General features: G+C 43.7%; 1 protein-coding gene across 3 annotated transcripts in view; it reads left to right on the top strand.

Moving 5' to 3' along the window:
- The window catches only part of Slc38a9 (solute carrier family 38 member 9), an 81,512-nt gene that overhangs the window by 48,251 nt on the left and 8,331 nt on the right, over positions 1 to 24,930 (top strand). For 2 of the 3 annotated variants that reach the window (XM_045138979.1, XM_045138977.1), the window contains exons 9-13: positions 1,865 to 2,059; positions 4,748 to 4,855; positions 16,469 to 16,575; positions 22,683 to 22,796; positions 24,476 to 24,624. In XM_045138979.1, the coding sequence (XP_044994914.1) occupies positions 1,865 to 2,059; positions 4,748 to 4,855; positions 16,469 to 16,575; positions 22,683 to 22,796; positions 24,476 to 24,624 (673 nt within the window). The remainder of the gene's footprint in view (positions 1 to 1,864; positions 2,060 to 4,747; positions 4,856 to 16,468; positions 16,576 to 22,682; positions 22,797 to 24,475; positions 24,625 to 24,930) is intronic. The other variant, XM_045138978.1, reaches the window with a different exon arrangement.

The raw sequence follows: 24,930 nt of genomic DNA on the forward strand, positions 1-24,930 counted from the left end.
CCATTCTCACTCTCACTCCCTCTCCTTGTGTGTCACTCTCTCTCTCTTTCCTTCTGTCTCTAACACATAAAATCTTAAAAAAAAAAAAACAGAAAGATGGGCTGGAGAGATGGCTTAGCGGTTAAGGTGTTTGCCTGCAAAGCCAAAAGATCCCGGTTTGATTCTCCAGGACCCACATGAGCCAGATGCATGAGGGGGCATGTGCATCTGGAGTTCGTTTGCAGTGGCTGGAGCCCTGGTGCGCCTATTCTCTCTCTCTCTCTCAAATAAATAAGTAATTTTAAATTAAAAACAAACAGAAAGGAAGGAAAAAAAAGAAAAGAAAACAGGAGGGAGGGGAAGGGAGAAAGGCAGGCACGCAGGAAGGAAGAGGCAGGGAGACTGGAGAGATTGCTCAGTGGTTAAAAGTGCTTGCTGCCAGCCCAGGTTCTGTTCCCCAGTATGCGCATAAAGCTGGATGCACAAAGTGGCACATATTTCTGGAATTTGTTTGCAGTGGCAAAAGGCCCTGACACACATTTTCATATTCTCTCTCTTTCAAATAAATTTGTTTTTTAAAGTAATCATTCTCTAGAATTCCCAGTTCTCAGGAGATCACGTGGCTCTCAGGCTCCTCTCTCATGTGGCCAACATCCAGAATCACTTGAAGTGCCAAGTCCACGGTTCTCAGGTTTTCATCGGGATTGAGTTTCAGTGGTACCATGGCAACTTTTGTAGCAATTTCCTACTTTTTATTCCTAACCCATCCATTTTTGTCTGTTATTAAAAGAAGAAAAAGTGTGCCATCTGGCCTTTGTACAAGTTATTAGCGCAATAATGACTCTGAATTACTTACATTATTGTATAAATGCAACCAAATCCCCTCCAGCCCAGTGTTTCCTCCCCAGCACACAGAACCAAAGAATGTGGATGAGATCTTTGCGCTGTTTCTAGCATACTTTTTATTTTATTTTATTTTTATTGACAGCTTCCATAATTATAGACAATAAACCATGGTAATTCCCTCCCTTCCCCCACTTTCCCCTTTGCAACTCCGCTCTCCATCATGCCCCTTCCCCTCCCAATCAGTCTCTCTTTTATTTTTATGTCATCAACTTTTCCTACTTGCATAGGTAGTGTCAGGCACTGTGAGGTCATGGATATCCAGGCCATTTTGTGTCTGGAGGGAGCACATTGTAAGCAGTCCTACCCTTCCTTTGGCTCTTACATTCTTTCTGCCACCTCTTCCACAGTGGACCCTGAGCCTTAGAAGGTGTGATAGAGATGTTTCAGTGCTGAGCACTCCTCTGTCACTTCTTCTCAGCACCATGGTGCCTTCTGAGTCATTGCAAGGTCTCTGCCATCTAAAAAGAGAAGCGTCTCTAACCAAAAGTGAGAGTAGCATTAATATATGAGTATGAACATTAAGAAAAGTGCTTACAGGGCAGTTTGGTGAGCATAGTAGCCAGACACCAGCAGACATTACACCCCTAGGGCTCATGACTTCCCTCATCATAGGCTTTCAGTATCAGGGATGTATTCCTCCCATGGAGCGGGCCTCCAGTCCAATTAGAGAGCAGTTGGCTTTCCCCATAGCAGACGTGCCACTATTGCACCTGTTGGATCATTTGGCCTGGCTGGTCAAACTTAAGGCTTCGTTTCTAGTATACTTTAAGGCTGTATTTCAAACATTTCTAAGATTCCCCTCTCCTTTCATTATTTATTTTTAGGGGAAAGATTTCTTATGTACCTACATATATCCCTCGATCCTTTTTTCCCAGAAAGGAGAGAGAGTCGATGGTACCAGCTGAGTGAGTGTCAGTCTCCAGCAGAGCGGATTTGGGGTCTTTGTGGTCATTCCTAACGTGCACCTTACTCATTGCAGTCATTTGTCCCAGTGCTGGGAGTGGCGGTCACCCGGACAACAGCTCCATGATCTTCTATCCCAACGATACAGAAGCCCAGCAGTTCGGCAGGTGGTGGAACAAGTCGAGGACCGTGCCCTTCTACCTGATAGGGCTGCTTCTGCCGTTGCTCAATTTCAAGTCGCCTTCATTTTTTTCAAAATTTAATATCCTAGGTAAGACGTGATGCTGACTTGGAGAACTTCTGTGTCACAGACTACATGGCAAGCTCTATAAAACCATAAGCTTTCTGGCCTGTTTGTTTATGTTTAATTTGTTCACTGATATGATACCCTGCTTTTTATTGCTTTTGTTTTCTGCGAATTTAGGCACAGAAAAATACAGATAAGTCCCTTTTTGGTTTGGGTTTGTTTTTTTTTTTTTAACATGAGTTATTTGGTTTCCCATCCTAACTTTCCTAAATAACTCATCTTATTTCTTCTAAGGAATAGCTAGAGGAGATAGACTAAAATTTCAAGAGGAGAGGTCCAAGTGGAAACATTTGAGACGTACTAAAGGAAGTTACAGATTTTTTTCCTATGCTCCATTTAAGAGTATTGCATAACAGGCATGGTGTCACGCCCTAGTAATCCTAGCACTTGAAGTGATCAGGGGTTCAAGACCATCCTCAGTGACACAGAATTTGAGGCTAGTCTGGGCTGCATGAAACCTTGTCTCAAAAGGAAAAGAAAAATAAAAAACAACATATTGCATAGAATTATTACCTGGCTTTGAACCTAGACCATTCTTGAGCTCAGATAGGATTGGCTGCTTATTGTTGTTTTCTGGTCCTAGGGCTGAAACCTCTGAAGTGGCAGGGGAGGGGCCTGTCATGCTGGGCTTCACTCCCAGCCCTGGATCGCGCTTCTCGGGTTTATCTTGTTTCGTGCTCACTCTCATGCACGCTCTCCCTCTCTCTCTCTCTCCCCCTTTCTTAGCACGCTGTTGCCTCCTTAAAAAATTAAATATCTTTTGGTGAGCCCCACTTTTCAGAAATCAATAAAGGGACATGTCACCCCCATTTAAGGTGGCATAAGGAGCCCCCAGTGAAAGCTTCGATCTGTGTAACTTAAAGAGACACATGGATGTCGTTTGTAAAGAACTGTTAGAGCCCAGGTGACTGTGGGATTTTCCCTTCTCTCGGATGGGCAGACGTTTCTCTGAGCCTGCCCGTGTTTGCTCTAAGCCAGCAGAAAGACAGCGAGAAGAGAATGAGTTGTGTTGCATAAGCGCAGCCTCCTGTTTTCATCCTGTCTGAAGCAGCTCATCTCTAAAGCCGCAGCGGAGCTTATATAGCCCATTTGTGGTTTCCTGAATTGCTCACCCACTTTCCAGTGGAACAGATCTTTTAAAAGTGTAGAAACTTATAGAAGGATTTGCTCAGTTGGGCAAAACCATCACCAGACTTACAACCAGAGGGACTGTACTACAGCTCCATGAGAATGTTCTGCCTTTGTCTTTTTCTCAATTTCTCCGTCTTTTGCAGCTAGGCCTTCGTGAGGGGCATTGGCCCCCAAGGACGCTGAGAAGGAGCTTGCTAACTCTTCTCCATAATGACTACATTTACTTCCTCAAGAGGACTAGGCCAGGGCTAACAGTGCCCTGAGTTTGATTCCCAGCATTGGAAAAACAAGAAAATGTTAAAAACAATAATAGGAGACTGGAGAGGTGGCTCAGCAGTGAATGTGCTTGCCCGTTTGCAAATAAATAAAATATATTTTTAAATTATTTATTTATATGAGAAAGAGCGAGAACAAGGCAGAGAGCGAGGAAAAGGGCACGCTAGGGCCTCTTGCCACTGCCAACGCACTCTAGACACATGTGCCACTTTGCACGTCTAGCTTTTCTGTGGGCACTGGGGAATTGAACCCAGGTCATTAGGCTTTGCAATCAAGCACCTTAAATGCTGAGCCATCTCTCTAGCCCCTAAAGTGTTTTTTGAAAAGAACAATAATCAGGCTGGGGAGATGGTTCAGTGGGTGAAAGCGCTTGCAAGCGTGACAACCTGCGTTCAGCTTCTCAGAACTCACGTAAGAGCTGGACGCAGCAGCCAGAGTCGGGACCCCCCGCCCCCCACACTGAGATGGGAGGTACGGACAGGAGAGTCGGGAAGGGCTCGGGTGAACAAGGAAGAGACCCTGCCTCAAACAAGGTGGCAGGAGAGGACACCTTAGCATATTGTCCTCTGACCTCCACACTCCCTGAGGCGCCCACCCAGCAGCCTTCACCCACACAGACGCAGAGCCATTCAAACAAGGAACTAGAGCTGGGTGTGGTATTCGGTCCCAGCACTCGGGAGGCAGAGGGAGGAGGATTGCTGTGAGTTCAAGGCCAACCTTGGACGACAGAGTGACTTCCTTGGACGACAGAGTGACTTCCAGGTCAGCCTGGGCTAGAGCAAGAGCCTACCTCAGAAAATAAGTAAATACTTGTGTGCCCAGAATCTCATACAGATACTGGCTTAATATCGTAACACTTTTCTGCCTTATTACTCATCTCTCACTCCCAAAAGAGAGGATAAAAGTGTGTTTCGTGATGGGTTTTTCTTTTGCTTCTCCTGACAGTTTTGTGGTGGGCTTTGCTTGTTTTACCAAATTCATAAATAAATCAGGTATTTTCAGTTCAACACCATGTGAGGAACCTTGATACGTGCCTTCGTAGGCTTGCTTCCTAGTTGCCGTTTCGTTTTGTGTTAACACAAAACACACTTTCTCTTTCAAGCCCAGCTGGCTTTCAGTTCGGATTAGCAGTGGGCGTGATCATTCTCCCAGTATGGAAACAAAGCTTGATGCTCAGTCTGTAAAGCACACAAGATATGTGGCTTCTGGGTTTTTGCTTTTGATTTTGTTTTTGTTTTCTTACAGGCACAGTATCTGTTCTCTATTTGATTTTTCTTGTCACCTTGAAGGCTATTCGCTTAGGATTTCATTTGGAGTTTCACTGGTTTGTGTCAACAGAATTTTTTGTACCAGGTAAGTTGTTTTGACAAAACAAAAAGATTAGTAAATTACAATATTGTGTTCTGTAACTCTTATTACATGCTATTCTAAACCAGGTAATGCAAATTGAGCAGGATAGCTCTTACCATAATCCCATCACTCATGAACTGAGGCAAGAGAGTGGAGGCCACCTGAGCTACAGAGTGAGAGACCCTGTCTCAAAACAAATAAACCAAACAAGTAATATTGTTTTTTATGCTGAATATTTAAAATATTGTTATTTATATTATCTATTTTTTATTTATATGTGTGAGAGAGAAACAGACAGAGAGAAAATAGGCATGCCAGGGCCTCCAGCCGCTGCAAACAAACTCCAAACACATGCGCCATCTTGTGCATCTGGCTTATGTAGTCCTGGGGAATTGAACATGGGTCCTTAGGCTTTGCAGGTACACACCTTAACTACTGAGCCATCTCTCCAGCCCTATGCTGTACATATGTATTAATCCTATTAAGCTAAAAAAAATATCAGAGCTGTAGTTGGGATTTAGGGTAGGGATAACCAGGACCCTTTGTCATTTCAGTTTAGCACTTGAAGTTCATTCCATTTACAGTACAGTTGCAAAGTCAAGAACTCACTCTTTAGTCGTTCCTAAGGAACCTGCTCCTAGAATTCTACTTGAATCACAGTGCTGTATGAGGTTACACTGCTCATTAAAATTCCTGCTCCAGCTGGGTGTGGTGATGCAAGCCTTTAATTCCAGCCCTCTTGGGAGGCAGAGGTAGGAGGATCACTGGGAGTTCAAGACCACCCTGAGACTACATAGTGAATTCCAGGTCAGCCTGGGCTAGAGAGAGTGAGACCCTACCTAGAAAAAAAACAAAAAAACAAAAAACAAAATTCTTGCTCCAGCTCAAGAGGCAGAGGTAGGAGGATCACTGTGAGTTCAAACCCACTTTGAAACTACATAGTGAATTCAAGGTCTCCCTGAACTACAGTCTGACCCTACCTCAAGAAACCAAAAAAAAAAAAAATATATATATATATATATATATATATATATATATATATATATATATATGTATGTATGTATATGTATATGTATATGTATATGTATATGTATATGTATATATATTGCTTCAGACTAGAGAGACAGCTCAGTAGTTAAGGCACTTGCTTACAAAGCATAATGGCCCTGGTTTGATTCCCCATTACCCATGTAAAGCCAGATGTACAAAGTGACACATGCATCTGGAGTTTGTAGTAGCTGGAGGCCCTGGCATGCCCATTCTCAGTCTCATTCTTTCTCTCTCTCTCTACTTGCAAACAAATAAAAAAAAAATTTTTTAATAGCTGGGTGTGGTGATATATGCCTTTAATCCCCACATTTAGGAGGCAGAGATAGGAAGATCGTTGTGAGTTTGAGGCCACGCTGAGATTACAAACGTAGTGAATTCCAGGTTAACCTGAGCTAGAGTGAGACCCTGCCTCAAAAACAAACAAACAAACAAACAAAAAAATCATTGTTCCTCATAGGGGTTTTTCTTTTTTTCTTTTTTTTTTTTTAGTATGTTTTTCACGTTAAAATTGGGATTATTTCCATTTAATAATCTCCCCCCCCCCTTTTTGTCACAAGTACAGTTTGGCAGTTTCTTTAGTTTCACTCAAACTGGGGAAGCGTGTGACATGATAAAAGCCCTGTGAGGCAGCGAGCGAGTCAATGAGTGATGGCAGGTGAGATGACAGTGGAAGCTGGGAGGGGCTCCCACGTGGGCCTCTGGGGGCTGACGGTGCTCAGTGTCGTCTGTTCTGGAGACACGGCCTCATCTCCGCTCGGAGTCCACGTCAGTACTTAGCGGCACCTTCACAAACAGGTCATTGTAGTCGTCCACCGCCGCATTTCGTTGTTGCAGCATTGCTGGGTTTTCCGCATGTGTGGAGCAGGTAGATATCAGAAGTTGTCCATGATACCGTGACTACTTGTCTTCAAACTATTCAACTGTATTAGCTTTTACTTTTCCATTTATATCAGAAGCCTAAACCAGGTGTGGTGGCGCACACTTTCAATCCCAGTACCCAGGAGGCAGAGGCAGGAGGATTGCTGTGAGTTCCAGGCTGCCTTGAGACTACATAGTGAATCCCAGGTCAGCCTGGGCTAGAGCGAGACCCTACCTCGGAAAAGAAAAAAAAAAAAAAACACTACTAAGACTCAAAGTCAGTGTTGTAGATCCAAGATAAAGGAAGTACTACTGGGCCTTGAAAGAGCTCCTTCTCGCTAAGATTGCATTTAAAATTGGACACTGAGATGGAGGGATGGCTCAGCAGTTAAGGCACTTGCCTGCAGAGCCAAAGGAACCCAGTTCCATTCCCCCAGGACCCATATAAGCCAGATGCATAAGGGGGTGCTTGCATCTGGAGTTCGTTTGCAGTGGCTGAAGGCCCTGGCATGCCCATTCTCTCTATCTGCCTCTTTCTCTCTCCAAATAAATAAAATACTAAAATTGGGCACTGATGAAAATGATCTTATGCTGCTGCTGCTGCTGCTGCTGTATTTCATCTGGGTGTGGTGGCAGTCACCTTTAATCCCTGCCCTCGGGAGGCAGAGGTAGGAGGATCACTGTAAATTGGATGCCACCCTGAGACTACATAGTGAATTCCAAGTCAGCCTGAGCCAGAATGAGACCCTACCTCCAAAAAACAAGCATATATTCTATTTACTTGAGAGAGGCAGAGACAGTGAGAAAATGGACATGTCAGGAGCTCCAGCTGCTGCAGACAAACTCCAGATGCATCTGCCATCTTGTGCACCTGGCTTACATGGGTCCTGTGGAATCGAACCTGGGTCCTTTGGCTTTGCAGGCAAGCACCTTAACCGCTAAGCCATCTCTCCAGCCCTACTTCTTTTGATTGATAAAAATAGTTTCTAAAATTAGTCCACTGCAGTTTATTAACCCTTGGTGATGAAGGTTCATGCAAATGCTGCATGTTGTAAATAGATAGCCAGGGAGAGGGGAGGGGTGAACAGTTACTTGGGAAACAAAAGAAAAAAAAAAGTTGGTAGCACATCTTTTCATGCTGTTTCTTATTTAAGTGGTTGGAGGGGGGAATAATAAGAATTAAACAGGGTTTATTTTCATATGTATGATTTAGAAATGTCTATATTGTGACTGACTGAAACTCAGAGGACATTGGAGAGGATGAACCTTTACTGCCCTGTTGAGAATTCACATAAACTTGTATTTCTGACTGAATCCTTGCTTACATATTCTTATTTCTAAAATTTGACTTCATTTCCTATCATTAACCTTCCTCCCAGGTAAATGGGTTTAAAAAAAGTTTAATGAAAACAATTTAAAAAACAACAAAAAAGCCTCTACTACCCAGTCATGGTGGCACATACATTTAATCCCAGCACTTCAAAGGCAGAAGTAGGAGGATCACCATGAGTTCGAGGCCACCCTGAGACTACACAGTGAATTTTAGGTCAGCCTGGACTAGAGTGAAACCCTATCTCGAAAAACCAAAAAAATAAATTTTTTAAAAAGGAGGAAAAAAAAATCTCTACTAAAGTATTTCATTCTATCCTTTCTTGCCAGCTCAAGGACTTTTTCTGCTTATTCCCTTTTTTCCAAATCATGTGCCATCAAAATTTTCCTCTACTGGGCTGTGCCCATGAGTAGCTCCCAATTTAAGAGAAAAAGAAATGATGTGGGTGTATATTGTATCCCTGAATAGAAAGGTTTTAGAAGTTCTCAAGTTTTACTTCTAAATAGTAATCAAAGATTTAGCATTCAAACTTTTTTCCCCCACTCTGTCCTTATTCCCTAAGTAATGTCATGTAGTCAACTAACTTTGTATAGTCTCCATGGTCACTGGTCCCAATTTTATATCTCTAGCCTGCATTCCTCACTGAACTCCATTCCCTTCTACACCTGTACTTGGATATATGTCTGTAGATGTCTCAGGTTAGATTAGCAAAGACCAAATGCTTGCTTCTTTCAGTGTCTACTGTGTATCCACCTACTTAAAACTTCCCCCAGCCTTCTCTATCTTAAAAATAGTAGATCCAAGCCAGGCATGGTAGCACAGGCCTTTAGTCCCAGTACTCAGGAGACAGAGGCAGGAGGATCCCTGTGAGTTCAAGGCCAGTTTGGGACTATGGAGTGAATTCTAAGTCACCCTGGGCTAGATTGAGACCCTACCTTGAAACAACAACGACAACAAAAAAGTAGTTGCTCCAATTTTCCAGTAGCTCAAGTGGAAAACTTATCAGTAGGTAGCCATTCTCCACCGTTCACACCCAATCCACCTGCAAAGTGTCTATTTTACTTTAAAAGAGAGAGAGAGGGAGAGAGGCTACTTGTCACTATCTCCGCCAGAATAACAACGGATGTGACAGCATTACTCTTTCAGCTGGATTATTGTTGGCATCCTGGCTACTCTCATTGTCTGACTTCCCCGCTGTTGTCTGTGCTACACCCAGAATCTTCGTGGTAGCGAGTGACAGCTTGAAAACCCAACCCAGGCCAGCACAGTGGCCAGGACTGTAATGGCAGTCCTCGAAAGATCTAGAGTTTAAGGCCATCCTGAACTACGTAGTGAGACCCTGTCTCAAAGCAAAAGCTAAAACCGGAACCCACAAAATTCTCCAGTGCTTTTCCATTGCATTCAGAATGGCGCCCAGCCTATCATAGTCCATGGGCCAAGCTGAACAGGCCCCTTGCATGCTTCCTGATTTAACCCCCTCTGACTTGCCCATCTTCCCACTCTACTCTGACCACACTGGCTTCCTTGGTGTTCGCTGGACATGCCAAACACACACCTCTTTTAGAACGGGGCCATTGTTGCTCCCCATGTACCAAGCAAGCACTTTCTGCTTTCTCGGCCGTCCTGACAGTTGGTAGCATTACAGAGGTCTTTGCGAGATATCACCTATTCTAATCTACTTGGCTTGTGAGCTTCACAAAATAGCAAAACTTAAGACAAAGGGTTTATCTAAAACATCACCAACTCTTTTGGGTTCTTGAATTTAGACAGTGAAAGTTCATATTGGCGAGGAATATAAATACGCATTCATGTTTTAGGTAGGCAACCGTCTCCTTTAACTGGAATGCTAACTCTGAGAAAAGAATTAGTTTTGTTTTTGAAACTTCTGGCTTGCCATTGTATTCCCAGGTTCTGTAATATTTCATGGCACATAGCTGAGTAAGTGATTACTAAATAAATAAATGTGTTTATTTTCCTCCCTTCTAAATCCCACTAAAGTAACAGTAAAGAGACTTGATGAAGGGAAATCCTAAGGAACGGTTGTGCAACAAGCCCAGAGCAGACGGACAGATGCCCGGGGGGGGTCATTCTGAGAAACAAATGCAGAAGCATTTTTTGCTGGGTTGTACAGAGGAGTCAGGGCAGATTACAATTCTTCCAGAAAGTGTGGAGAACTAGTATTAACTCGATAATTAGGGAACCAAAACAAGGGAAAAGCCACTTCCTCCAGAAAAACAGCTCAAGAAAAAGTATTTTTATATAAAAGGAAATGACTTGCAATATATTTTATGGCTGTACCATGAATGAATACATAATTCTAATAAAAAACTGGGTGGGAGAAGAGCCCCTCCCCTCCCAGAGGAGCCTTTGGCAATTGATGGTTGCTTGGGGAGGAGGAATCAGTAGTGAGTTACCCATGCTTCAGTGAATAACCCCCACGAATGCTCATGCAAGCAACCCTGTTACACTCAGTGGGAAGAAAGAAAGAAAGAAAGAAAAGGAAGGAAGGAGGAGGGGAGGGGAGGGGAGGAATGGAGGGCATAATAGTAGTTTCCCTGCAAGAGTGGCATCAAAAGTAGATTTTGCTTGCTTTTGTAACATCATGTTAAACATACTGAGATTCGGTGTATTCTTATAGGTCCAACTTTTTTCACACAGCATTATATTGTGAGATGGATCTATATTGGTACACGTCTTATATTTCATTGTATTGTCTACCACAATTTATCTGTCACCATATATGGACATTTGAGTACCCTCCAGTTTTTCCCTATTAGGGTCACTGCAGCACTTGTCATTCCAAAAGATTTTGAGCGTGCACACGTGCATGTGCACGCATGTATGTGGCGCGTGGCGGCCCAAAGGCATCTTTCTTTGAGGCATCTTCTCTCCCAGCCTGGCACTGGTTCAGTAGCCTAGACTGGCTGGCCTCCTTTCTCTGCCTCCCAGCACTGGGATTGTAAGTGTGCACCACAATTCTAGTCCTTGTAAAAAATTATTTATGAGCTGGGTGTGGTGGTGCATGCCTTTAATCCCAGCACTCGGGAGGCAGAGGTAGGAGGATCTCCGTGAGTTCGAGGCCACCTGAGAATACATAGAGAATTCAAGGTCAGCCTGGGCGAAAGCGAAACCCTGCCTCGAAAAACCAAACAAACCAAAAAAAAAGTATTATTATTTATGATAAAAAAGAGGCAGAGAGAGAGAATGAATGGGCACCTCAGGGCCTGTAGCCATTGCAAACAAACTCCAGACGCACATGCCACCTTGTGCATCTGGCTTTACGTGGGCACTGGGGAATCGAACCTGGGTCCCTAAGTTTCTCAGGCAAGCGCCTTGACCGCTAAGTCACCTCTCCAGCATCCCCCTGCCCTGCTCTTTAATTTTTTTTTTTATACTAGCTCTCCTTTTACCTGGGTTCGGGGGATTCAAATCAAACCCTCATGCTTGTAAGACAAGCACTTTGCTGGCTGAGCTCTCTCCCCACTCCACCCCGGCCATTCTCCCATAATTCCCAGTGAGCGTCACAGCACGCGGCTGGGAGTGGCCCACGATCAGCGATCAGAGGCGTGAGGATGTCCTGCTGCCCAACAGGGCCACCGGCGGGGCTGGGGCGTCCGCGTGGCTCGTCACCAACACTTGTCTTCTTGCCAAATGCAGCTTTTCAGAGGTGTCCACGCTTGTACTCCCCTGTGGTTTTCATGTGCATTTCCCTGATGACTAAGGACCTTAGCATTATCCGTCTATTCTGTCTGTCTGTCTGTCATTCTGTTTGCTTGCTTAAGACAGGGTTTCTCTTTCACAGAACTCACAGCAGTCTTCATACTTCTGCCTCCTCCTGAGCGCTACAATTACTGGCATGGATGTGGCATGTCCAGCAAGCCATAGCTTTTAAATTTTCTTTGCATTTGTTTTATTTATTTATTTGAGAGTGACAGAGAGAGAGAGAGAGAGAGAGAGAGAGAATATGAATGGATGTGCCAGGGCCTCCAGCCACTGCAAACGAACTCCAGATGCTAGCGCCCCCTTATGCATCTGGCTAACGTGTAGGTCCTGGAGAATCGAGCCTCGAACCAGGATCCTTAGGCTTCACAGGCAAGCGCTTAACTGCTAAGCCATCTCTCCAGCCCAGCTGTAGCTTTTTACGTGTTCATTGGACATGGGATTTCCTTCCTTCCTCCTTCCTTCCTTCCTTCCTTCCTTCCTTCTTTCTTTCCTTCCTTTTTTTTTAAGTGCTACTTTAAGTCACTGTCTCTGTTTTTTTTTTCTTAATTTATAGTTCCTTATACATTCTGGTTACTAAGACTTGTCAGATATATGTGTCTCAGTTAACTTGCTTGTCTTCGTATTATGTAATAATCATGGCAAAAATATCATGTTTTTGAAAAAGGCATATTTCCTTATAACAGGTAGCACTACGTGATAGCCCAAAATGGAAACAATCCAATATCCGTTACTGATGAGTGTATTTTTATTTAATTTTATTTATTTATTTTTGGCTTTTCAAGATAGGGTCTCGCGCTAGCCCAGGCTGACCTGGAATTCACTATGTAGTCTCAGGGTGGCCTTGAACTCACAGTGATTCTCCTACCTCTACCTCCTGAGTGCTAGGATTAAAGGTATGCGCCACCACACCCAGCTCATGATGAGTATATTTTAAAGTGTGATATATTCACACATTGAAGTATTATGCAACAATAGAAAGTAATGAACTTACTGTGGTTATGGTAACAAAGCCCTGTGAATATACAAAAGGTTCTTAATTATACACTGTATATGAGTTAAATGTATGAATTATATTTCAATCACACTGAAAGAGTCTTGGGTTTCCTAGAAATTGACTCAAAAATTATGTCAATTAACTGCAAAAAGCTGAATACTCACTGATTTGACAAGTTAGACACCTGCTAACGGTGACCTTACATGCCTTCATTAGAAAAGGATCATGTTCACAAGGTGTCAGAGATAGACCATGGCTGATGGCTCTAAGAGACAGAGAAGGTTGGTCTACTTAAAAACGAATAAATCTCAGTCAAAGAAAAAAAATCACTCTGAAAACAGTTATGAGTAGAATTTTGACCGTTTCCATGGCTACAAGTCCTTCAGTGTTGTAAATGATGAACATCTCTACCACACCCCACACAAGGGTTCCACAGTCACAGCCCCAGTGCCCTCCATAGTTAGTTGAGCGGTCAGAACAGTCTCCTGAGTTAACAGTCATAGTCCCAAGCTACACACAAGAGGCAGATGCAGAGAAGAGTCGCTTGTAACTAAGAAGCAGCAGAGAAGGGATCTCAGAAAGTGGTGGGGTAAGGGTCAGAAGTGCTCAGATCCATTTAGAGAACTCCCAAGAATCTGTCAGGTCCACAGTGAAAGCCCACAGTGATATGACTCATATAGGAAATGATGAGAATTGGAATGGCTACAGTGAAAGAATGCTTGTCAAGTCGATGATAGGAAATAAAGATTGAAGGGCAGGAGCAGGGTGGTGAAAGGCTTCTCTTTTAAGCTAAAAATAACCAAGGAGGCCAGTCATGCGCCTCCTCCCCTGTCTCCAGTGCTCCAGGAGGGTAAAGAATGGTCCTATAGTTCCCTGCTTCAAAACAGCTCATATGAAGCTGCCACGGCCAAAGGCCAACGATGAAATCAGGGGTGACGAAGTCAGGGGTGCCGTTCCTCTTTTGTCACTCTGAATCTACAGACTTATCTGGCAAAGCAAGAACAACGAGAATACAGGCTGGAGAGTTGGCTCAGTGGTTAAGGTGCTTTCCTGCAGTGCCTAATGATCCAAGTTCGATTCCCCAGTACTCAGGTAAACCCAGATGTACAAAGTGGGACATGCATCTGGAGTTCATTTGCAGTGGCTGGAAGCCCTAGTGCACCCATATTCATTCATTCATTCTCTCTCCCTCCCTCCCTCCCTCATTGCAAATAAATGATTTTTTAAGACTCTTTTTTATTTTTTATTTATTTATGAGAGACAGAGTGTGTGTGTGTGTGAGAGAGAGAGAGAGAAAGAAAGAAAGAAAGAAAGAAAGAAAGAAAGAAAGAAGGGAGGGAGGGAGGGAGGGAGGGAGGGAGGGAGGGAACGCCAGGGCCTTCAGCCACTATAAGCAAACTAGAGATGCATGTGCCACCTTGTGCATCTGGCTTATGTGGGTCCTGGGGAATCAAACTTGGGTCCTTAGGTTTTGCAGGCAAGTGCCTTAACCACTAAGCCATGTCTGCAGCCTAATTTTTTTAAATTACATATGGACATACTTAGTATGTAAACAACATGTGTTGGTATCATCCTTTCCCTCATCCCTACCTCTTTTCCAAAGAGGCCCTCCTCGTTGGGAATGCAGGTCAACCCCATGGGGCCTGGGGATCGTGCATTGTGCGGGCAGCAGTCAGTTATGGGGAAGAGGCAATGTCTCTTTGCATAAGGTTGCAACTTGTGGCTCTAACAATCTTTCCGGCCCCTTTTCTGCAAAATTCCCTGAGCCATGTTAGGTGCATTTTAAGTCTACTTCAGTGATGGGCTCTTAGGAGCCTCTGGATCTCTGCTTTGGTAGTGTGGAGTGTCCTCTGTGTCTATCTCCATCACCCTTGTGCTGATATCAGGTTCACCGGGTAAGCAGCACTCTTGCTCATTTTCCCAGTTCCTCTGTGGTTTCAGCCGGGGCCGGGGTGGAGTGCACTGGGTCATTTATCTCCTCAGGTCCAGCTCCCGTCTGAAAAAGAGAAGTAGATTCTCCAGTAGAGAGTGAACTCAGCACCGGTTAAATGGGATAACCATTATTAATTTAGAGAGAATTTAAAGGGAGTGGGCATCCTATCAGAATGTTGGGGATGTGGGAGATGCTGCTCAGTTGGCAGAGTGCCTGCCTGGCATGCACAGACCCCGGCTTTGGTCCCCAGCACCACGTAAATGGCATGGTGACAACATACTTGTAATACAAGCACTCAGGAGGCAGAAGCAAGAGTCAGAGATTCAGGGTCATCCTCAGCTGCATATCAAGTTTAAGGCTAGCCTGGGATGCATGAGACCCTGTCTTGGGGAAAAGAAAAAAAAAGAAAAGAAAAAGAGCCAAGCGTGGTAGTGCATGCCTTTAATCCCAGCACTGGGAGGCAGAGGTAGGAGGATGGCTGTGAGTTCGAGGCCACCCTGAGACCACATAGTGACTTCCATCCAGGTCAGCCTGGACTAGAGCGAAACCCTACCTCAAAAACAAAAAAAAAAAGAAAGAAAGAAAGAAAGAAAAAGAGAAAACAAAAGTGCCTACACAAAACACACATTCCCACGGCTTCTCTTCCTTCTGTTTCTCTTTTAAGTGCTTTGCCCACGTATAATGTTGGTCTTCAGGGACTTGGTAAGCACTTCAGTATTGTTTCCTGGACACACGAGGACATCTGATTTTTTTAAATTTTAAAATGTTTTTATTTATTTATTTGAGAGAGAGAAAAAGAATGTGCACATCAGGGCCTCCAGCCACTGCAGACAAACTCCATAAGCATGTGCCACCTTCTGCATCTGGCTTATGTGGGACCTGGGAAATTGAACCGAGGTCCTTTGACTTTGCAAGCAAGTGCCTTAATTGCTAAGCCATCTCTCCAGTCCAATATATCTGATTTTGTTTTTTCTGGTATTTTTTTTATTTCTTTTCAGGTGGAACATCTGAATACTTATTTTCAGTTATTTTTTGTTATTTATTTATTTATTTTGTTGTTTTGATTTGCAAGGCAGAGTCTCACTCTAGCTCAGTCTGACATGGAATTCACTATGGAGTCTCAGGGTGGCCTCAAGCTCATGGCGATCCTCCTACCTCTGCCTCCCGAGTACTGGGATTAAAGGCATGTGCCACCATGCCCAGCTAAGACATCTGATTTTAAAAAATATTTATTTATTTGAGAGGGGAAAAGAGGCAGACTGTAAGAGAGAGAGAGACAGAGAGAATGGGCACGCCAGGGCCTTCCATCCGCTGCAAATGAACTCCAGAGCATGCACCACCTTGTGTATCTTGCTTAAGTGGGACCTGAGGAATGGAACCAAGGTCCTTTGGCTTTGCAGGCAAGCGCCTTAACTGCTAAGCCATCTCTCCAGCCCCGAGACATCTGATTTTTTTTAAAGATTTTATTTTTATTTATTTATTAAATACAGAAGTGGGGAGAGAGAGAATGAGCATGCCAGGGCCTCTAGCCACTGCAAACAAACTCCAGACACGTGCACCACCATGTGCATCTGGCTTACACAGGACCCGGAGAATGGAACCAGGGTCCTTACGCTTCGCAGGCATGCACCTCAACCATTAAGCCATCTCTCCAGCCCAAGACATCTGATACTCATTTTCTACCTGTCAGTGTTAAAGTTTTTGTTTTTGTCTCTTTTTCTCTCTTAGAGATAAGGCTTCAGTTTCCACAACTGACTGGAGTGCTCACACTCGCTTTCTTCATTCATAACTGTATCATCACACTCTTGAAGAACAATAAGAATCAAGAAAACAATGTGAGTAATCTTCTGATGTCTTTGTAATTTTCTGTTGTATTTGCATGTGTTTTCTTGGAGTCATAAAATGTGAAGGCTGTCCAAGGACTCTGAATTCACAGACAGTGTTGACATTGGGTTAGACTTCCCAACATCAGTAAACAAATGTTTGAAAGTAGAAACGAAGACAAAAGAGTAGAAACATTCCAGTCTTTCTCTTCCATATAGCTGTAATTAGGCTTGAATCTAATGACATTTGTGAAAAATAGTAAAGTTCTTAGACATGTATAGTAATTGAATTTTCCAGATTTCTCCTGTTTAGTTTCATTTTCTATATATTTTTTTAATTTTTTGTTTTTATTTTTATTTATTTATTTGAGAGTGACAGACAGAGAGAAAGAGCAGAGAGAGAGAGAGAGAAAGAGGCAGATATATATAGAGAGAGAATGGGCGTGCCAGGGCTTCTAGCCACTGCAAACAAACTCCAGACACATGTGCCCCCTTGTCCATCTGGCTAACATCTGGGGAATCCAGCCTTGAACCAGGGTCCTTAGGCTTCACAGGCAAGCGCTTAACCGCTAAGCCACCTCTCCAGCCCATTTTCTATATTTTTATCACTAAGCCTGACTTTTTAAAAAATACTTGAGTGCCAAGGATGGTGGTGCACACCTTTAATCCCAGGAAGGCAGAGGTAGGAGGATCGCCATGAGTTCAAGTGTGTTCTTGGTCAACATGGGCTCGAGTTAGACTCTTAACTCAAACCCTTCCCCCAAAAATTTTTGAGATAAGGAGAGAGAAAAAGAGACAGAGATAATAGGTACACTAGGGCCTCCTGCCACTGTAAACAAACTCCAGACCCATGTACAACTTTGTGCATCTGGTCGGTACTGGGGAATCAAGCCCAGACCATCAGGCTTTACAAGCAAGCACCTTTAATCGCCAACCGTTTCTTCAGCTCTTGTTTAAATTGTAAACTTTTCTGCAGGAACATACTGCCTATTAGTCGTTGTCCCTTGGGTTAAACTCTTCTGCTCCTTCTCCCCTGCCCACCCTCATTCCCCAGAGGGCTCTCCTCGGTGGGGCTATCAGTGCTCACGGTGGGGTCATGGATACACCAGTCAGTATTGGGGGGTGGGGAGCAGTGCCTCAGGATACTCCTTTCCTCCCTGTGGCTATTACAGTCGTTCTGCCCCATCTTTCACCACGTTCCCTCTGAGCCTCACAGGGCTTGTAATAGGTCTCCTTTAGTGTTGACCTGTCTGCAGCCTCTGGTTTTCTGCTTTGATGCGTTTTGAGTCTCCTCGGTGTCTACCGCCATCTCCCTGTTGGAGGCTGTCAGGCCAGCAGGGAGAAGAGCAGTCCTGCTTAATCAGCTCCCCCCTCCGCGATGTCTCTGGGACCTGGCAGTTGTGGTAGGGGTGACTCATCTCATGTTAAGCAGTCAGCTTTCTTTTCTTGTCATACTGATGGATCTCGGGTCTCCCCAGCGTCCACTGCCATGTGTAACAAACAGACTCTCTAGGCATAGAAGAAGACATTTTGATAGGCATGCTCTGTCTCAGCCAAAGAACAGTGAGAGCTTTCCTCCAGAGTCTGTGACCTTCCAAGCCATCGGCTTTGGACTTGGTTCTCAGAACCAGGTATGAACTCCCTCCCATTGAGCAAGCTTCGCATGCAGTCAGAGAGCAGTGGTCACCCCACAGCCTGTGTGCCCCTGTTGTACAGCTGTGTACATACTGCCCCGCTGGTTGGTTTTGTAGCTTGCAGGATCCCCTGCCTGTTCACAGTGTTGGTGACCACCTCCCCCAGTAGCTCTTCTAGCACTTTCCATCTCAGTTCCAGCCTGATCTCTGTATGTTCAGCAAACACAGCCTGCAGTGTCTTCAACAATAGGGTCTTACCATCTAGCTCTGGTAGGTAACCATATACTTTGAATTTGGCCTCCCTGGCGAATAGCTCACTGTGGGTGGTACCCAGCTTTGGCCCTGGAATTTACCAGCAACAGCCTATAGTTTTAGGGTAAAGCTTTCTCCAACCCTTTAGGATGTTTCTGCTCAGACCATCCCCCATTCTAAACATGGCTTACCAGAAAAACATTAGGGCATTGAAGATTGAGTCCTTCCTTGCCATCAAAACACGTGGTCTTCTGTATCTGTGGACCAACACCTTGATGCTTCTTCATTGTGTTTCAATCAGCACTTGTACACTGCTTTTTGGCCTTAGTCTTGTTTTGTGCATCTTCATTGACTTATAATGCCTTGCTTGGTTCTTTTTTTTTTTTTTTCCCCAAGGTAGGGTCTTGCTCTAGCCCAGGCTGACCTGGAACTCACTATGTAGTCTCAGGATAGCCTTGAACTCATGGTGACCCTCCTGCCTCTGCCTCCTGAGTGCTGGGATTAAAGGCGTGCGCCACCACGCCCGGCACCTTGCTTTGTCCTTTGAAATGATTTGCGACACTTTATACTGTAAGTTGTGATTTACATTTTTCATTTCATATGACTGCCGCTCACTTGGTGATACACCAGCAGGAACTTGACAGTGTCTGGGATGGGCTTGTGTTCAGTGTGGGTCATTTGTCTTGGTAAGTGCTCCATGGTGAACAGCACATGGATTGGGCTCCAGACATCCTTGTGGCCTTACTGTAAACCTAGTCCTCACTCAGAGTTGGCATTCCACCTGTCTTTCGTTTCCCTGCCGTCGCCAGTCTTGCTGGCTGCGACCTACTTGTGAAGCAGAGTAGGTTACCATGTTATATAGGCTTCTTGACATATTACCAGTTCGCATTGTTGCTTTGTTTGTAAACATACTTTTTACTTCAAACCTCATTTTCTTTTCCCTTTTTATTTTTTTTTGGTGGGGGAGGGCTGTTGTGGGGACAGGATCCTATATAGCCCAGGCTTGCCTGAGTCACTGAGGCTGCCCTTGAACTCCTGATCACCCTATCTCCACCTCTCAAAGTGCTCCACCTCTCCTTACAAGGGTGTATGCAGCGTCATACCTTGTGAGCCTCATTTTCCAAAAGAGCTTTTTCTGTCCTTTTCCATTCTACCGAGCGTATGCTAGAGTTCTGTGAACCACAGCTGTCGCGTAGTACTTCTCCCGCACCTCTGATTGCACTCACATTGTATTTTTCTGCTACTCATGCTGAGTTACCTCGGCTGTTTCCTCATTATCACTGTTACTCAATGTGGTGTAAACACATTGGATACTGGCAAGCCAGCCGCCACAGCCGCTAAGTGCATACATTTTGGAACCAGGATGACCTTGATTGGAGTATTGGCTTCATCAAGCTACTCACCTTGTAGGCATGAACGACTTTTCTAATCTTGCTTCACTTACTTCGCTCATCTATAAAAGAGAGGAAATTGACTGTAGCTACATTATAAGCTGTCATGAGGATTAAGTCAAATCACATACGTAGCTTAGCAAGATCTTGGTACCTAGGAGCAATTAATAAATATCCACTTTTTCTTTTTCTTTTTCTTTTTTGGGGGGGGGGTTTGAGGTAGGGTCTCACTGTAGCTCAGGCTGACCTGGAATTCACTATTGTAGTCTCAGGCTGGCCTTGAACTCACATCAATCCTCCTCCCTCTTTGCCTTCCAAGTGCTGGGATTAAAGGTGTGCATCACTATGCCTGGCTTAATTTTTATTTATAATAACTTTTATAAAGTATTCTTGGCCACACATGGTGGCACACGCCTTTAATCCCAGCACTTGGAGGCAGAGAGGCAGGAGGATCACCATGAGCTCGAGGCCAGCCTGAGACTATAAAGTGAATTCCAGGTCAGCCTGGGCTAGAATGAAACCCTACCTTGAAAACTAACTAACTAAATAAATAAATGTTAATGGCAGTTATAATGCAGTATAACAATTGCCAAATTTGGGCACACAGGACCAGGGAAACAGGGCCCACTGTCTGATTGGGAGGGGCACCTTAGCCTGCATGCCCTCACCGGATGTCCCCCAGTTGTTCTCTGAAGTGCACTGTTTTGTAGGAAGTCCACCTCAAGTAATGTGGGTCAGTGGTATGTAAGTTAAAAGTTATCAGAGAGCAGAATGGCCATTTCGCTCGCTCGCTCACTCATTTTCGCCTCCCAAGATGATTTTCCTTAACAAGGCTAGCTCTGTTCTTGAGTGGCTTGAGTAGGCAGAGAATGGAATGACTTTGAGACCTAATTGGAGACCACTGTCTTTTGATAGGAGTAGGCGTTGCCTGGTTCCTTTTTATTCCTCTCCCATCAGAGCTTGAGGCAACCCAGGGTAACTGAGTGCTCTCCTGCCCTGGGCCCTAGAGCTTCAGGAAAGCCATTAAAGCCTCTCTCTGGACAGCAGCTCTTGCAGAGGTCTGAGAGAGCTGGGACCAATTTGCATGGGCCTTTACTCCCAAGGCCTCTTGCCCATCTAATTTAGGGCGTGGAACCCCTGGGTTGGTTTTCAAGCCGAGTGTCAATTTAGACTTGACCTTAAAGTTTCTCATGGATTGTTCCCTGCTTTTCAACTGAACTTATAAACTATACAATACTGCTATTGCTTTTTCCCATGATGCATCATCAATCAGAAATGTTCCCCAATTCCAAAGCATCCAAACATTCTTAATATGTATCCAACTAAAAGAAAAAAAGTATATATATTTTTTCCTAACTTGTTTTCTTAGTTTTCCAAGTAGTTTGTGCTTAAAACAAAAAACAAACAGGCCTATCGCCACAGCTTCTGTTGTGCAGAATTGTCTGGCTGTAGCTGTAGTGGGATGGAGACAATTTGCAAGCTACAGAATGTGCTCTTGGGATCTGACAGCTGGCGCATTCAGCGTCTTGAAGTTCTTGACTTTGCTTGGAAAGAAAGTCCACTTCACTTAGCGCTCTGGGCTTTGTTTTCATTTAATGATCTCTGTTTGCTGGTTCCAGTAAGAGCACAGCACAGATATTTGAACAGCTGCTTTTTAGTCGCCTTTGTTTACTGTTGTGTGTTTTAGGCTCGTCCTTAGCACTTGTACCCTTTGACTAGCAATTCCTTCTTCATTAAGTGTATTTTTTTAAATTTTTTTGTTCATTTTTATTTATTTATTTGAGAGCAACAGACAGAGAGAGAAAGAGGCAGATAGAGAGAGAGAGAGAATGGGCGCACCAGGGCCTCCAGCCACTGAAAACGAACTCCAGACGCATGCGCCCCCTTGTGCATCTGGCTCACGTGGGTTCTGGGGAATCGAGCCTCGAACCGGGGTCCTTAGTCTTCATAGGCAAGCGCTTAACTGCTAAGTCATCTCTCCAGGCCCCCATTAAGTGGTTTTTTGTTTGTTTGTTTTTGGTTTTGGTTTTGGTTTTTTGAGGTAGGGTCTCACTCTGGTCCAGGCTGACCTGGAATTAACTCTTTCATCTCAGGGTGGCTTTGAACTCATGGCAATCCTCCTACCTCTGCCTCCCGAGTGCTGGGATTAAAGGCGTGAGCTACCACGCCCGGCTTAAGTGTATTTTAGTATCTCCCACCCCACTCTAGGCATGCTTTCTTCCCTAGGCACGCTTTAATGATATAATTAATTTACTTAAGAAGAATTTTTTTAAATGTGCAAGTCATACCGAAGGTGGTTTACACTTCCTTCTTGTCCCCCACTTTATAGTTATAGTTAAATATTTTATACTTTGGTAAATAAATTGCCTTTTGAAATTAAGTCAGAATTTAGATCACATTAAACCAGAGTTTATTTAACTTACTAAATCTACTCATAGGTAGCTTAGTCTACATAATCCAGACAAGTTTGGTTTTTTTTTATTGGCAGAATAACTATAAAATATGTACATTTTGTCTTAACTACTTTCTTTGGAGATTGGATAGAAATTATGCACACAAATGCCACCTAAAATAATTTGTTTTGGTTTCTATAGTCTTTATATTTAGTGTAAGTAGACCTGCTATAAATGTCTTCCTATTTATTTAGTTAATTTGGGTTTTCAAGGTAGGGCTTCACTCTAGCCCAGGCTGACCTAGAACTCACTATGTAGTCTCAGGGTGGCCTCGAACTCTCAGTGATCCTCTTACCTCTGCCTCCCGAGTGCTAGGATTGAAGGCGTGCGCCACCATGCCTGGCCTGTCCTTCTGTTTAATGGGCATTTTGTTCTGTATTTATACCTAGGTGAGAGACTTGTGCATTGCTTACATGCTGGTGACGTTAACTTACCTCTACATCGGAGTCCTGGTCTTTGCTTCATTTCCTTCCCCTCCGTTATCCAAAGATTGTATTGAGCAGGTAAGGCTCTGTAACTATCCATGTGAGGGCTGATGCTTCCCTATGAACCGCAGGCAGGAAGATGCGATAGCAAGACACACTGTCAGTCAGCCTGGGTCTGAATGTCATCTCCACCACCCACTCAAGGCCTGGGCATTTTGACACGACACCTTCCCAATCCCCTCTGAGTCTTAATTTTGTTTTTCATTAAATAATATAGTGCATGCTGTGTCTTATTTTCAGATGGACTCTGAAACAATTTACTACCTTCTGGGTGCCTTGTGATGTTCAAATAAATGATTATAGTCATGTGCATGTATCTGTCTTTGTACAGAAAACTGTTACCAAGAATCCTTATGAATATCTTTGCCTTTTATTTCACTTTATTTTGTTTTTTTCAAGGTAGGGGCTTGTTCTAGTTCATGCTGACCTGGAATACACTGTGTAGTCTCAGGCTGGCCTTGAACTCACAGCAGTCCTCCTTCCTCAGCTTCTTGAGTTCTGGGATTAAAGGCGTGTGCCACCACAATTTATAAATTTTTTAAACCTCCCTAGGAAATCCACTGTCCCTTATTTTCCAAAGCCCAGATCTGAACATGCCCTGGATAAACTGTCAGTCTTTAATGGGGGCTCTGACTCTCATTTAGAGACTGAGGAGCAAGCAGTAAAACAAAGACATACAATTTTGAGTATTAGAGAGGAAGAGCCACAGATAGTAAGAGAAAAGAAAAATAAATAAATAATGCACTTGCAATTCTTTGGCAGCCACATTTTGCTGAAAATTCCCTGATTTGAACACTCCCATAAAAAGCCTGCTCACTCCCCTGGGAATAGTAGAATATTTGTGGTATTTGTAATTGAGAGAGAAAAAAAAAATTAGCTCTGAGTGATTAATTTTTTTCACATACCATATACTAAATTGAAAAAGGTCATGAGTGTGGAAGTAAATCTTTTTCTGCTTAGTGATAGACTGTAAACATTGATGACACCAGGTGATAGGTACACTCACCTGACTCTGTAGTCTGTTTTTCTTGGAAAGTATGGCAATGCTTCAAAGGAGGAAAAACACGAGATTTAAGATAAAATATCATTGAATTTGCTGGGTGTGGTGGCACACACCTTCAGTCCCAGCACTTGGGAGGGGGAGGCAGAGGTAGGAGAATCACCGTGAGTTTGAGGCCACCCTGAGACTACATAGTGAATTCCAGGTCAGCCTGGGCTAGAGCGAGACCCTACCTTGAAAAACAACAACAACAACAAAAAAAAAAATCATTGAATTTTATTTACCATTTAAGCATATTAAAAATAGATTGACATATTTTGTTTGGACCTCATACAGCAGGGCTTCTTGGTCCGCCTGTGCTATAGAACAAGATCTTCTTTATTGTTGTTTTAATGTCATATCAGTTGCAGACCAGGACTTTTATAAAACAGAATAAAATATTCCAGTGTCAAATTTGTATAAAAGTTTGTAAATGCCTAACTTCAAGTTCTGTACATAGCTCCTTGGCAGATAGTTTAGCAGTTACCTTAACTCATTGACAAATAGCTAACAAATAGTTAGGTAGCTAGACGCTGATTCATAAACCACTGTTTGAGTAACACCTGTATTCAAAATAAGCAGAAGACATTCCGTTTGTATGAATTTGTATGCGCTGAGTTTGAGTTTTAACTTGACCTCATTATCTTTCTCGGATTAGAATTTCTTAGACAACTTCCCTAGCAGTGACACCCTGTCCTTCATTGCACGGATATTCCTGCTATTCCAGATGATGACGGTGTACCCACTCCTCGGCTACTTGGCTCGTGTCCAGCTGTTGGGCCATATCTTCGGTGACGTGTATCCTAGGTAAGGGCTCTTCTCTTGCCCCACAGGATGTGCCAAGCAACACATGACTGTGAAATCAGGTCAGTTTAAAGTGTGACTGGTCCTTTTTACTATAGAACAAATTGCTAATGGAAATAAATCCTTAGCAAGGATAGGTCGCAAGAGTCCCTTCAAATGTCATGCTATATCTTGACACAGAGTAACTCTTGACTGTCCTCAGTGTGTACCTTCTGCACTTCCATTCTTTACTCATGCATGATCCTACACAATCATGATTGGCCAATACTGGTTCAGAGATTTCTGTAGATGGCCCAAATGTTAACGTAC

The sequence above is a fragment of the Jaculus jaculus genome, chromosome 20 (assembly GCF_020740685.1).
Source record: "Jaculus jaculus isolate mJacJac1 chromosome 20, mJacJac1.mat.Y.cur, whole genome shotgun sequence".
Taxonomy (NCBI): Eukaryota; Metazoa; Chordata; class Mammalia; order Rodentia; family Dipodidae; genus Jaculus; species Jaculus jaculus.